At 40.7% G+C, this 15422-nt stretch overlaps 1 protein-coding gene across 15 annotated transcripts in view; it reads right to left on the minus strand.

The window, feature by feature from the left end:
* anks1b (ankyrin repeat and sterile alpha motif domain containing 1B) overlaps nucleotides 1–15422 on the minus strand; it is an 865501-nt gene that overhangs the window by 195691 nt on the left and 654388 nt on the right. For all 15 annotated transcript variants that reach the window (XM_041202975.1, XM_041202978.1, XM_041202973.1 and 12 more), the window contains one exon: nucleotides 12429–12562. In XM_041202975.1, the coding sequence (XP_041058909.1) occupies nucleotides 12429–12562 (134 nt within the window). The remainder of the gene's footprint in view (nucleotides 1–12428; nucleotides 12563–15422) is intronic.

Raw genomic sequence — 15422 nt, forward strand, 5'->3', positions numbered from 1 at the left:
TTGATGAAGCAGCAGCTGATGGTTGGGCCTAGGAAACTAGCCTGAGGAGCTCCTGTAGTGATAATCTGGAAGTGAGATGATTGACCTCCAACAACCACAATCCACCTGACTTTGTGCTAGGTATGATTCCAACCAGTGGAGAGTTTTCCCCCTGATTCACATTGACTCCAGTTTTGTTAGGGCTCCTTGATGCCACACTCGGTCAAATGCTGCCTTGATGTCAAGTGCAGTCACTCTCACCACACCCCGGGAGTTCAGATCTTTTGTTCATGTTTGAACCAAGGCTGTAACAAGGTCAGGAGCTGAGTTGCCCTGGTGGAACCCAAACTGAGCATCAGTGAGCAGGTTATCACTAAGCAAGTGACACTTGATAGCACTGTCTATGACTCTTTCCATCAAGAGTAGAGTGATTGGACAGTAATTGGCTGGGTGGGTTTGTCCGGTTTTTTGTGTACAGGATATAGCTGGGTTATTTTTCACATTGCCGGATAGATACCAGTGTTGTAGTTATACTGGAACAGCTTGGCTAGGGGTGCGGCAAGGTCTAAAGCACAAGTTTTCAGTCCTATTGCCAAAATATTGTCAGGCTCCGTAGCCTTTGCAGTATCCAGTGCCTTCAGCCATTTCTTGATATTGCATGGAGTGAATTGAATTGACTGAGGACTGGCATCTGTGATGTTGGGGACCTCCGGAGGAGGCCAAGATGGATCATCCACTCGGCACTTCTGGCTGAAGATTGTAGCAAATGCTTCAGCCTTATCTTTTGCACTGATGTGCTGGGCTCCCCCATCGTTGAGGATGGAGAAATTTGTGGCGTCCCCTGCTCCAGTGAGTTGTTTAATTGTCCACCGCCATTCACGACTGGATGTGGCAGGACTGCAGAGATTAATTCTGATCTGTTGGTTGTGGAAATGCTTAGCTCTGTCTATCACTTGCTGCTTAAGCTGTTTGGAATGCAAGTAATCTTGTGTTGTTGTTTCACCAGGTTGACAACTCATTTTAGGCATGCTGAGTGCTGCCCCTGGTCCCCTAGCTTGGTGGTAATGGTAAAGTGGAGGATATACCAGGTCATGGGGTCACAGATTGTGGTTGTATACAATTCTGCTACTGCTGATTGCCCACAGTGCCTCATGGTTGTGCAGTCTTGAGTTGCTACATCTGTTCAAAATCTATCCCATTTAGCATGGTGATAGCGCCATACAACATGATGGAGGGTATCCTCAATGTGAAGAATGGACTTCATCTCCACAAGGACTGTGCGGTGGTCACTCCTACCGATACTGTCATGGACAGATGCATCTGCAGCAGGCAGTTTGGTAAGGATGAGGTCAAGTATGTTTTTCCCTCTTGTTGGTTCCCTCACTACCTGCCGTAGGCCCAGCCTAGCAGCTATATCCTTTAGGACGCGGCCAGCCCACTGAGCCACTCTGGGTGATGGATATTGACGTCCCCCACCCAGAGTACATTTTGCCCCCTTGCCAACCTCAAAGCTTCTTCCATGTGCTGTTCAACATGGAGAAGCACTGGTTCATCAGTTGAGGAGGGGGCTGGTACATGGTAATCAGCAGAAGGCTTCCTTGCCATGCTTGACCTGATGCCATGAGACTTCATGAGGTCCAGAGTCTTTGAGGACTCCCAGGGCAACTCTCTCCCAACTGTATACCACTGTGCCGCCACCTCTGCTGGGTCTGTCCTGCTGATGGGACAGGACATAGCCAGGGATGGTAATGGTGATGTCTGGGATATGTCTGTAAGGTATGATTCTGTGAGGATGGCTCTGTCAAGCTGTTGCTTGACTAGTCTGAGAGACAGGTCTCCCAATGTTGGCACTAGCCCCCAGAGGTTAGTAAGGAGGACTTTGCAGGGTTGACAAGGCTGTTGTTGTTTCGAGTGCTGAGTTTGATACCATGTGGTCCGTCCAGTTTCATTCCTTTTAGACTGATTTCAATCACTAGTCTTCCACTGGCAAGGCCCAAAGCTCTGGGATTTCCACCCGCACCCCCCCACCCTCTGTCTTGTTATCCTCCTTTAAAACGCTCCTTAAAAAGTACCCCCTTTGACTAAGCTTTTGAACACCTGCCTTAATATCTCCTTACATGGCTCGGTGTCATATATTGTTTGATAATACTCCCATGAAGCACCTTAAACATGTTATTATTTTAAAGGTGTATTATAAATGCATATTGTATATTTGAACATATATACACAAATGCATCAACTGCAACATCAACTGTAAAGGCGGCTGACATAATATTGTCAAATAGACACCATGCATTATTCTTGAGGATAAAAAAACACATTCTACATATGTCAATCGTAATTACATTTTTTTCATAATTTTTTAACAAAATGGTAATTTAGTAAATGATAGTCATCTGATGTTTTGAAGCCAATGTATGTTATCAGTGCTGTTCTAATTAAACAAATAAAAGTACAGTAACAGAGAAATGCCTCTACATCAAAGCAACATTTAATGCATTTAACACATCAGCATGAAAATAAAGCTCACTCTCACTGGTGAGGAGAAATTATTGCGTTAGCAGAAAAACAAACTGTGTTAATAGAACAGGTAAATCACTAAGTACAAAATATACAACGTATGTGATGAATGTAACGGACATTCAGCAAAGTAGGAGTTACTATTTCCCTTGCCCTGGTCTTCCGCTCCCTCCCCCGACCATAAAGAGTAGGTCCTCCCTCAATGATTATTTTACTGCCAGGGACTGATCCCTCAGATTCCTGCTCACTGTCAAAGAAAGACTTGCATTTATATCGCACTTTTCATGACCACCAGACATCTCAATGCAATTTACAGCCAATGAATTACTTTTGAAGTGTAGTCACTGTTATAATGTAGGAAATGCAGAAGCCAATTTGCACACAGCAAACTGCCACAAAAGGCACTGTGATAATGACCAGGTAATATAAACTATATAAGATAATGACCATAAATATCCCCTTCCTCAATGACGGAGAAGCCCAACATATCAGTGCAAAAGACAAGACTGAAGCATCTGCAACCATTTGAAGCCAGAAGTGCAGAGCGGATGATCCATCTCAGCCTCCTCCTGAGGTTCCCAGCAGCATAGATGCCAGTCTTTAGCCAATTCGATTCATTCCACATATCATAAGAAATGGCTGAAGGCACTCGATACTGCAAAGGCTATGGGCTCTGCCAACATTCCAGCAATAGCACTGAAGACTGTGCTCCAGAACTTAGCACGCCCCTAGCCATGCACAGCTACAACACTGGTATCTATCTGGCTATATGGAAAATTTCCCAGCTATGACCTGTTCACGAAAAGTAGGACAAATCCATCCTGGGCAATTACCGCCCCATCAATCCACTCTCAATAATCAGTGAAGTGATGAAAGCTGTCAACAACAGTGCTATCAAGCAGCACTTACACAGTAATAACCTGCTCACTGGCACTTAGTGGCCAGGGCCACTCAACTCCTGACCTCATTTACAGCTTTGGTCAAAACTTGGATAAAAGAGCTGAACTCAAGAGGTGAGGGGATAGTGACTGCCTTTGACAGCAAGGCAATATTTGACTGAGTGTGGCATCAAGGATCCCTAGCAAAACTGGAGTCAATGGAAATCGGGGAAAACTCTCCATTGGTTGGTGTCACACCTAGCACAATGGAAGATGGTTGTAGTTATTAGAGGTGGATCATCTTAGCCCTAGGACCATTGCAGTAGTCCCTCAGGGATGTGTCCTCGGACCAACCATCCTCAGCCACTTCATCACTGATCTTCCCTCGATATTGTCAGAAGTGGGGATGTTTGCTGATGATTGCACATTGTTCAGTGCCATTGGTGACTTCTTAGATACTGAAGCAGCCCATGTCTATGTGCAGCAAGACCGGGACAATACTCAGGCTTGGGCTCAAAAGTGCAAGTAACATTCACTGCCAAGCAATGATCATTTCCAACAAGGGAGAATCTAACCATCTCACTTTGGCAAACAATGGCATTACCATCACTGAATCCCCCCTCTATCATGATTTTGGGGGTTAACATTGACCAGAAACTGAACTGGACCAGCCATATATATACTGTGGCTACAAAAGCAGGTTAGAGGCTGGTAATTCTGCAGTGCATAACTTGCCTCCTGAGTCCCCAAAGCCTGTCCACCATCTAGAAGGTAAAACTCAGGAGTCTGATGGAATACTCCCCACTTGCCAGGATAAGTGCAGCTCCAACGACACTCAAGAAGCTTGACACCATCCAGGACAAAACAGCATGGTTGATCAGCACCCCACTTCTCACATTGAACATCCACTCCTTTCATCACCGATGCACAGTAGCAGCAGTATGTACCATCTACAAGATGCACTGCAGGAACTCACCAAGGTTCCTTCGACAGCACCTTCCAAACCCTTGACCTCTACCATCTGAAAGGACAAGGGCAGCAGAGACATGGGAACACCATCACTTGCAAGTTCCCCTCCGAGATGCACACCATCCTGACTTAGAACTAAATCATACTTCCTTCACTGTTGCTGGGTCAAAATCCTGGAGGTCCCTCCCTTCCTAACAGCACTGTGGCTGTATCTACAGCACATGGACTGCAGCAGTTCAAGAAAGTGGCTCACCACCACCACATGGCACTTAGGGATGGGGCAATATATGCTGTTATAGCCAGGAATGCCCACAGCCTGTAAAATAATAAACTAAAAAAAAATAGGTTTTTTGTGGTACTGATTGAGGGATAAACAATGGCCATGACACCAGGGATATTTCTCCTGCTCTTCTTTGAAATAGTGCTATGGGATCTTTTACATGAAGCAGGCAGATAAAGCCTTGGTTTAATATCTCATCTGAAAGACAGCACCACCAACAGTATAGCACTTTTTTAGTACAGCACTGCAGCCTTGATTTTTGTGCTCAAGCCCTGGAGAGGCACTTGAATTTGGAACCTTGTGACTCACAGATAAGAGTGAGCCATGACTTATAATAACAATGCCATGGAGTTCAGGCCAGAGCCAATCTTGGAATATGGTGATGAAGCCCGAGGTTTAAATCTGCACCTCGATGGTGCCTTGTGAGGTTGTCTTTTGTCCCTGCACCCAAAGCTGCACTCGGGTTCCAGGTTAACATTATGGGTTCAATGTTAAACTCATAATTCTGTGTGATATGCTGCTACATTCTACTTTAATAAATCTGTGATTAATTTGCTCTATAGATTAATGATCAACGTAGCAATGTAAGCTATTCAGAACCTTTTGCCTACAAGAATAAATGTCTAGCCCAAATTGATTTTGTTAAAAATTATATAATTTTTTTTTTTATTCATTCACAGGATGTGATCTTCGCTGGCTGGGCCAGCACTTATTGCCCATACTTAGTCGCCCTTGAGAAGGTGGTGGTGAGCTGCCTTCTTGAACCGCTGCAGTCCATGTGGTGCATGTACACCCATAGTGCTGTTAGAAAGGGAGCTCCAGGATTTTGACCCAGTGACAGTGAAGGAACAGCAAAATATTTCCAAGTCAGGATGGTGAGTAACTTGGAGGGGAACTTCCAGGCGGTGGTGTTCTCATCTATCTGCTCCCTTGTCCTTCTAGATGGTAGTGGTTGTGGGTTTGGAAGGTGCTGTTGAAGGAGCCTTGGTGAATTCTTGCAGTGCATCTTGTAGATGGTACATATTGCTGCTACTGTGCGTCGGTTGTGAAGGGAGTGAATGTTTGTGGGTGCGGTGCCAATCAAGCGGGCTGCTTTGTCCTGGATGGTGTCAAGCTTCTTGAGTGTTATGGGAGCTGCACTCATCCAGGCAAATGGGGAGTATTTCCATCACACTCCTGACTTGTGCTTTGTAGATGGTGGTCAGGCTTTGGGGAGTCAGGAGATGAGTTACTCGTCGCAGGATTCCTAGCTTCTGACCTGCTCTTGTAGCCACAGTATTTATATGGCTAGTCCAGTTCAGTTTCTGGTCAATGGTAACCCCCCAGGATGTTGATAGTGGGGGATTCAGTGATGATAATGCCACTGAACATCAAGGCACGATGGTTGGATTCTCTCTTGTTGGAGGTAGTCATTGCCTGACACTTGTGTGGTGCGAATGTTACTTGCCACTGTCAGCCCAAGCCTGGATATTGTCCAGGTTCTTGCTGCATTTGGACATGGACTGCTTCAGCATCTGAGGAGTCGCAAATGGTGCTGAACATTGTGCAATCATCAGCGAACATTCCTACTTCTGACCTTATGATGGAAGAAATGTCATTGATGAAGCAGCTGAATATGGTTGGGCTGAGGACAATACCCTGAAGAACACCTGCAGTGATGACCTCCAACCATCTTCCTTTGTGCTTGGTATGACTCCAACCAGTGGAGAAGCCACCACCACCAACCACCTTCTTTCCCCCCCCCCCACCACCCACCCACCCAACCCATTCAATTCCCATTGATTCCAGTTTTGCTAGGGCTCCTTGATGTCACACTGGCAACAGAGGTAGAGGGTAAAGCTGAACTATTCAGTGAAATACCGGTTTGACATTTGATTAGACAGACTAAAATATAATTTCTCCTTAAAAGTAGAAGTTTGCAGCATTCTACTCATTGTGATAGAAATAAGTCAAGGCATTGTTGAGGAGCACTATTTCATTGCTCTCCTCTTTCTATTAGCAAAAAACTGTAAATTGCACTCTTACCATAATTGTCTGAATATATTTTTCCCTAAAAATTGATTGCAAAGTTAGCATGTGTATTATACATGATGAAAAAAACTCAAGCATTTTTTTTGCAGCCAGTACATGGAGCTCACGGAGAATGTAGTCAATGCTGTTGCGATGAACTATCTTTTCCTTGCAAAGGTTTGCATCTTATTTTTTAGGCCCAGAGCATAATTCAGGCTAGATTTCAGTTTCCCTGCCTGAGATTACATTTGTGCAGAAGAATGGAAACTCTCACAAGGAAACAAGGAGGCAACAGAAGAAAATTGCTGCCTGGAAGAGAGTTAAACAGTGCACCCTGTAGCGTACCTTTAAAGATTGGACTTGGTGAGGGTTTTCCTCTGAGGCAAACCATCTGGGGAGTGCAAGGCTTTAGTCAACCAAAGGACTCAACCAGCATCATAAGTAAGATGCCATCCAAAACCGTACTTTGATCCTCACAGTCCAGGCTTGCTAGTCTATGTATTATATGATAATACATGCAGGAATCCTCCAGGAATGTGCTCTCTCAAACAGGCTCCCCAGACTGCCACAAATGGCATCCAGCACCTGCAATTAGCCAGTCATGCCTCAGGGAATAATGGCACTTTGACTGCAGTATGACAGAAGTTTAAGTGTGTATTATACATGGTGATAATGCAATTTTGGTTCCTTGTTCATGAAAATCAGAGTGCATATTATATTTGGGGGCAAATTACGTTCAGAAAATTACAGTAAACATTTTATGACACTAAATATATAATTTATATTACAGGATATATCTGTCTGAAGTAGTCAAATGAAACAAGTCACCTGTTATGCAAAATTTAAACATAAATGAATATTAGATTGGAGTTTTCAGCTACATCAAAATGCGATGTTCAATCGCTGTAATACTGCACAAAACAATGCAAAAAAACCCTAGAGTTTGTGTACATCGTCTGCTCCAAAGTGTGTTTCAATTATCTCTTAAACAAGTTGGTGAATTCATTATAGATTGAACAACATGAGCTAATCACAGTAATGAATATTGGATCATGAAAATTTAGTCATTACTTCCTCGACATGCTTTAATTAAAGACCAAACTGAAGTCATTCATTCAATTACAAATGAAGCCTTTTGTCAAGGGGAACGAGGAATTAAGTTTCTAAATAAAAAACTGTAACATATTGGAGCCCTATTACAATAATTACCAAATTCATGGATATGTTTATAACAGTAAGAATGCTTCACAAATTAAGGAAAGCAGCCAGATTTTTAAAAAAAACTCAACACAGACAAGATTTATTGCAAATAAACGATAGCTTACAACACCAGACACAGAAAAATACTACCTTAACATTCTAAAGAGGCTTCATTCCTCTTAAAGACCCTTCTCAGATGATTCACAACACAAAATATATGGCTATCAAATTGAAGCATTTGTAAAAAAAAACCTTTAAATAAAATTTATTTTACTAAGGAAGTGAGAAGTATGAAGTCATGCAGGGTAATGATTAGTGCAGCAACTATATAACATAAAAGTTGAGATCAAGCCTTAACCTAGATTTGTAGCTGAGGACAGATCCAGAGAAAGACAGAAATAGGCTTCTTAAGAAAGTGAAATTTATAGAGCCAGAGGGCAAAACTATTGATAGAAAGACGACTAGTGAGAGTTGGCAGGGTCAGGAGAGGCAGGTAGAGATACGATATGGGCAAGCACGATATGGAGATTTGAATTAGCAGAAAGGCAGGAACAATCAGGATAAAATGGATTTGAAGTGAGGGAGGGAACAAATGTTTTTAAAATTATCTTCGCAGCAGACCAGTTGAGTAATTCAAATGATAGAATTGGCCAAAGTACCATGGAAAAACTAGGAATTAGCCCATGTCTGAGTAAATTCTAGATCCAGTCATTTAGAATTAAGAACTCAGGACAGAACCAATTTTCAGTCGATCATTGGTAATTCTTTGATTTTACGCATAGCCCTATTTACAAGGCATCTGAGCCAAATGGCATACATCCTAAAATCTTCAAACAAATGAGAGAGGAAAAAGACATAAATGGCTCTGGCTAATATTATGCAGTTCCTTAAATATTGGATGATGTATCCATGGACTGCAGGACAATGGATGTTATCCTGATATTCCAAAAGTGGAATTAAGATATGAATCTTACAATTGTAGACATATTGCCCTAATATTATTATGGGGAAATCATTTGATAGACTCACATAAATTCATTCAAAGAGCCCTGAGGTTGTAAGAAGTAGTCAGTTTGAATTCAGAAGCACTAGGTTATCCCTCACATTTCTATTGGAGTTCTTTGAAGAGTTAAAGGAATTGATGGATGAGAGCTAGCCAATGGACACCATTTACTTGGATATTCATATGAGACTTTTAAAGAGAATTAAAGTTATAAGATGAGTGACAAATTAGATAGCAGTATTTAAAATGGGCCTATAACTGTCTAGGAAGCATAGCATGACGTTTGCGGGAGTAATAATGAGTATTGCTCCATGGGGATGTGTCTGCTGTTCATATCAGCTATTAATGAACTCAAAAAGAGTAATTTTATTGTACAATGTACTGATGATGTCAAGCTTTGTGTTGCCAGGCTACTTTTTCAAACATGGATAAACCATAATTTCCTCAGAATAAACATAAGGAAGAATGATGCCACTTCTTCTGCCCCCACAACAACCTCTGCATCCTCACCTTCAATTCCATTATCCTCCCCCGCCATTACCTCAGGCTGAACCAGATGGGATGCAATCTTAGTATCTAATTCAGCCCCAAGCTGAGCATGCAACCCCATATCCGCTCCATCATTAAGAATGTCTACATCCACCTCCATAATATCATCTGCCTCAGCGTATTTGCAGCTGAAAATTTTAACCAATATCTTTGCCACCTTCATACTTGAGTAGTCCAATGCTCTCCTCTGTAAACTTCAGCCCATTCAAAGCCCTTCTGTCCATATCCTATTCTGCACCTGCTCAACGATCACCCCTGCCCTTGTTCGTTTATATTGGCTCCCAATATCCCAGCACCTTCATTTTCATTCTCATGTTTAAGCTCTGTCATAGCCTCACCCCTCCCTATCCCTGTAACCTTTTCCAGCCATAACCACCATCATTCACCTTGCCATCACCATCACCCCACGCCCCCACCCCTTCCAACCCCAAGAGCCCTCCATTTCTTTTACACTTGCTTTTTGTGCACCCCACACCCTTAGCTCTATTGTTGGTTTCTGTACCTTTAGCCAGCTAGGTTCCACACTCTAATGCCATCCTTAAACTCCTCTGCTTCATGAATATCCTCTCCTCCTTTAAGAGCCTCCAAAATTATTTTCTTACCCTTCTTGACATCTTTTTAGGTTTGGTATCCATTTTTATTTAATTTTGCCGCTGTAAAGTTGCAAAAGGTTCTGTTTTTCCTATGTTAAAGGCTCTATACTGTATAAATGCAAATTGATCCATTTGCTGACTACTTATACAATACAACATTATGACCATTCTTAACTATAACTTAAATATATTAGGGAGGATTTCCACTTAGGGATTCCTGCAGCACGTATCAGAAAATATTGCCCCTCCAGCCCATATTTTCCAACCATTCGGTTTACAAAGTAGTAAATTGTGGGATAAGGGAGTGCTCCAGGCATGTGCTGGAGTTGTCAAAACAAAGTTTTATCTATAATCTGAGAACAGGGAGTTGCTCTATTAGAGTCATATTCGTACCTCTTAGCTTCTCACATTTTAATTATCACTATCTGACCTCATAATATACCTCTTCAATTAAGAAACAATTCATTGTAACAATATGGTTTTCTGCAAATATATATGCTGTTGCAAATTAACTCATTACCTACTGCGCAACATGATGTGAAAGAAGAAAGACTGCACTTCTGATTGCTCCATTTTACAGTGTGCCAAAAGCATAATGAGAATTATCTGTCATCCATTCTATGCTGGCAAAAAGGTCAGAACAGACCCAAAATGTACAACAGTGTGATTCCTAACTGGCAATATGGGCGCCACATATGTTGGATTCCAAAATACACTTCTGGTGTAAGATTACCACTACGACCAATTTGAAGGCTACTCTGTGTAAATAGCTGTCCATTTTATAGACAAACAACTGCTTCCACTCCATCAATTTTTATGATGTCTCCGTTTACGTTGACTAAGGTGCTGTTCTCAATTCTGCCCACCCATAAACCACCTATCCTCCCATTTTAAGCAGCACATGACACAAATTAAAACTAACATTTTATTTTTCATATCATACAAACACATGGTGTGACACACAAGAAAATTAATTAATTACAGCACAGAATTACTCCACAGAGAGATGGTGCTACAAAAGAGCTAGCAGTACCTTTAGGACAGCTCAAGCCAGCCTGACTGTGTGCACTGAATAGACTGAGTAAAGAGTAAAGGGCCTGAACCCAGTGCAAGCAGAACATTAGTAACAAATAGCAGGGAATCAATCTGTCACCTGCAGTGTGCTAGGCATGGACTGAAGTCACAAAGTCAAAAGAAATAAGCTAAATCCCCCATATTAAACAAATCCAAGTGATTTCTGCTTCAAATATTTCAAAAATATTAGCATCAACTAGTTAAACCCAGGTTTCTTGTTCCTGTATAAATTAAAACTTTGAACACAGACTATCAAAACATGGCAAATCATGCGACCGTTTGCATTTGGAGCTCCAGACAGTCCGGAGTCTCAAGCAAATAGTTAAGTAAATATGGACATTCACAGCAATTTGGGAAATTCACACATCCCTTGGTTTAAGGATGGACCATCAACAAAAAACCATAGCTTTTCAACGGGTCCACCTTTCTGTTTCACCATGGACAAGAGAAATATTGAAACTCAATGTGTGTTAGACAAATAAGAATGGATCCCATCAACTTTCCGTGGTATCATAATGGCCCCTCACCCAAAATAGACTGGGTGAATTGCAAAGTGTCAAATGACAACATAGGATGTGTAATCAACACACCACCTCTTTTGGGGAAAGGATGACTTTGAATTTGTACACGTCACATGGTGAGGAAATCATTTTGCTATCCATTTTTAAAATAACAGCAAGAAGCTGTTCTGCAGCCTGGGTTCCATTAGAAAACCATCAAACTAGCTGTGAATCATCTAAGCAGCTGAGGTAATAAACAGCAATACCTTGAAAATCAGAAAAGGATTCTCCACCACCTGCCCCTACCACCACCCCCTTGGAATTCATTCCAACTTCGAGTTCACCCGAGAACCAATCTCATGGAAATTTGACTACAAGGAGTCTCACAGCTTACTGAGAATACTCTGCTTTATAAGTCATTCATCTATGAAACTACAGGCCTGCCAAAAAAGAGACGGAGGCAATCATAAATTATAATTGCATTGTTTTACCCTTATTTATATTTAATCTGTGTGTGTGTGTCGACTGTGTGTGTGAGTGTGCGAGTCGCGTGAGTGAGGCATCCTGTTTTAAACATCCAGGGTCAAGTGTGTGATAAGAAATAAACTTTTTTTAAAAACTCACAAAAAACTTGCTGCTTAGATTGCTTAAATTGGGGCAATCACTCCGAGGGCAAGAAAACACAACTTTTAAATATAAATAGATTGATTAAGAGTAATAAAAAGGGACACATAACTTTTGTCTGTGACAGAGGAGTTTCGTACTGTCAGCACTCTATTAATGTAGTGATCTGTATATGTGAAACATTAGACTACTAATTGCACTACCTTCGTTCAATAACAACAATATATAAATCATTCCAACTCATCTTACCTGAGGTCGGATTACTTTCTCAATATTTTTCAATGCCGTATCTGGGGATGGTGGTGAGCAGTCCGGGGTGGGACCTGTACTTTTTCCCTGGTGATTTCCCTCTGGTGCAGTAATGGTCACTTGTGGCGCAACTTCTGCAGATAAAAAAATGTTATTTAAATATATCTTAACTATGTCTTCATCAGCTTTGATTACTTTTTCATGTCATTTTATTTCGTTAATAAAAATTCTGCAAAAACATGTGGAAACTGATTTATTGCCAACAGTTAACTATCCATTGATTTTGCAAATTGACTCTTTTTCAGACTTGAAAGGCTCAAAGATCATTCCTCACTTAATTTCTTGAACTTAGGATTGAACACTCATCTACCAGTCTAATATCCCTTAATTATCTTAGACGCTATGTTTTCACCTGTATGAAAGAAACATATTTTTGTTAAGATCCCAAATACTCAATACATTCAAAAGCAGAAAATTAATGGAGCATGTGAACTGAGAGAATGAACTGCATATTTGATACTGAACATAGAGCATTCCTGAAAGGACACGGACTATATCACTGATTCCACATCAGCTTTCCAGTCTTAACATACTATTTATGTCATTAATGCTAATAAAATGGTACAAAGAATGCAAGGTTTAACAGAGGAGAAGAACATTCAGTCCACCCAGTTCACTTGATTGCAAGGTTTGTGTGCAATACCAGCTCAGGCTATTTTTGTCTCCCTCATGTTAACACTCTCCACTCTTTGGCAAAACAAGAATATGTCCATTTACGTTTTGAATGTTTCAACTGAGTCTATATTCACGATGCTAAGTAATGGTCGATACCAGTAATGCACTGTACCAGATGCTAATCCAACTGAAGAGAATGGAATATCTGATGTTTAACTGCATAACTGATTATAAAGATAGTTGTAAGCTAGGATGATCAAACATTCAATGGGACATAACGCTGGGGAAGGGGGAGGCAGGGGGGTAGGAGGGAAGGGTTGTCTATGGAGGGCAGCATTCTGAGTAATGGGAAAGTGAGATCAAAACAGAAAATGCTGGAAAAGCTCAGCAGGTCTGACAGCATCTGTGGAAAGAAAAATAGAGTTAATGTTTCAAGTCCGTTTGACTTCTTCAGAGTTTTTCCAGAATTTTCTGTTTTTATTTCAGGTTTCCAGCATCCACAGTATTTTGCTTTTAGCTTAGTGGAAAAGTGAGAATGGATTAATGCACTGGATTTTTGTTTGATTAAGTTGAGGATCAAGGATATTTATGAAGACTTATCTCTCAAATAGATTGGATAATGTCTACAATGACCTTGATTGTACATGTTTATGGAAAGGACAGTCTTGGTGGTCATTTCCTGTAACCTGCTTTTGTACATTCTTACAACTAAATCTCTAAATTTTATATCTGTCCATATGCAGAACCTTACAGGTTATTGTCAGTAATAATCAACAATCTCATTAGAATTTATTTCAAACATTTGATAGATTATTGGATCTTTCTGACATTAACACTCCCTACTGATCTCCTAAAGCAAAAGAACATCACATTTTTCTATCTTTAAAGTCCCAGATAGAATTGGAAAGTGGTTGTCTAAAAGAAAGAAAAAGGAAGACTTGCATTCACATAGCACCTTTCACAATCTTGTGACATCCCAAAACATTTATTGCTATTAAGTACTTTATGAAGTGTAGTCACTATTGTAATGTAGGAAGAGAGGCTCACAATTCGTGCATAGTAAGGTCCCATGAACAGCACTGTGATAGTGACCAAATAATTTGTTTTCATGATTTTGGCTATGGGATAAATATTGTTTATGGAATCTTTCATGTCCAGCTTAGAACTTTGGATTAATGTCTCATCTATAAGATGGTATCTCCAATAGTGCAGCAGTCTGTCAGGACTGTATTAAAGTGTCCACCTTGATTTTGTGCTGAAGTCTCCAGGGTGGGCCTTGAACCACCCAACTTTTGACTCAAGTGTAGAGAGCGCTGTCAACAGAGCCAATAAACTGAATATAAGCCTTGTGTAAAAATAATGTATTAGAATAACTGCTTGCATTTTAATGTAAGGAAATAATTGTACCACAATATCCTTGTGTTTTCCAACAAATTGAGAATATGATACAGATTTCAGCAATGCCCATGCATCAGTGAAGCAGTCTTTGATGTTGTTTGTTATATTCAAAATACACAGCCCTCCTTTACCCACCTTCTTCAATAAGTGAAGCATTACTGCAGCTTAGTTCACAGTGACTGCTGAGTAACTAATGTGACAAAAAAATTGCTATCACCCGTGAAAGTGCAAATCTGACCACTCTTGTCCTCGATCAACACCATTAATCACCATGGAGACAAGCATTTCTTTTATTGCCTGGTCCTGTCAAGACTCAATGCCCTCTTATAATGCTCAAGAAAATGTGCTTTATAGCTAACTCCATGAAAGCACATTGAAATTCTCCCTTTCTCAAATGCAATTTTGCCCATGTTCTACTGGATTAACATATCATTTGGAATTTTTAATTTGTATGTCAATAAAGAAAACTGGCTCAGAATATAAAATTGGAAATGCAATCTAAAAAAAACATGCTTATGGAATCACATGCAAACAGCTTCAACTCTTAATGAAAATCAATACCATTTTTTTTGAATAATGGCTACATAATCTTTAGGCTGCATATTATGACACCCCCAAATTCCAGCCAGATTGGAGATAATTAGATAATTTCCCTGTCAAACGTGCCTGGAAGTAATTGGGATCAATTTTATGCTCAAAATTTCTATTATGTAACTATCCTCTACTCATTGCGTTTTGCTGGCGAAATAACCCTGTTGTGCAAGGGTGATTCTGTTTACTATAGTTTTGGTCATGAGTGTGGAATTCTTTGCTATATTTCATGAGTTTGCTTTTTGCTCTAGTTTGAGTGAATTTAAGTCCATCTCCATCACCAACTCATTGGCTGACACAATGGTGTCAATATCCACAGTAATCTTTATC

This window comes from Carcharodon carcharias, chromosome 13 (genome assembly GCF_017639515.1).
Source record: "Carcharodon carcharias isolate sCarCar2 chromosome 13, sCarCar2.pri, whole genome shotgun sequence".
In the NCBI taxonomy this organism is placed as follows: domain Eukaryota; kingdom Metazoa; phylum Chordata; class Chondrichthyes; order Lamniformes; family Lamnidae; genus Carcharodon; species Carcharodon carcharias.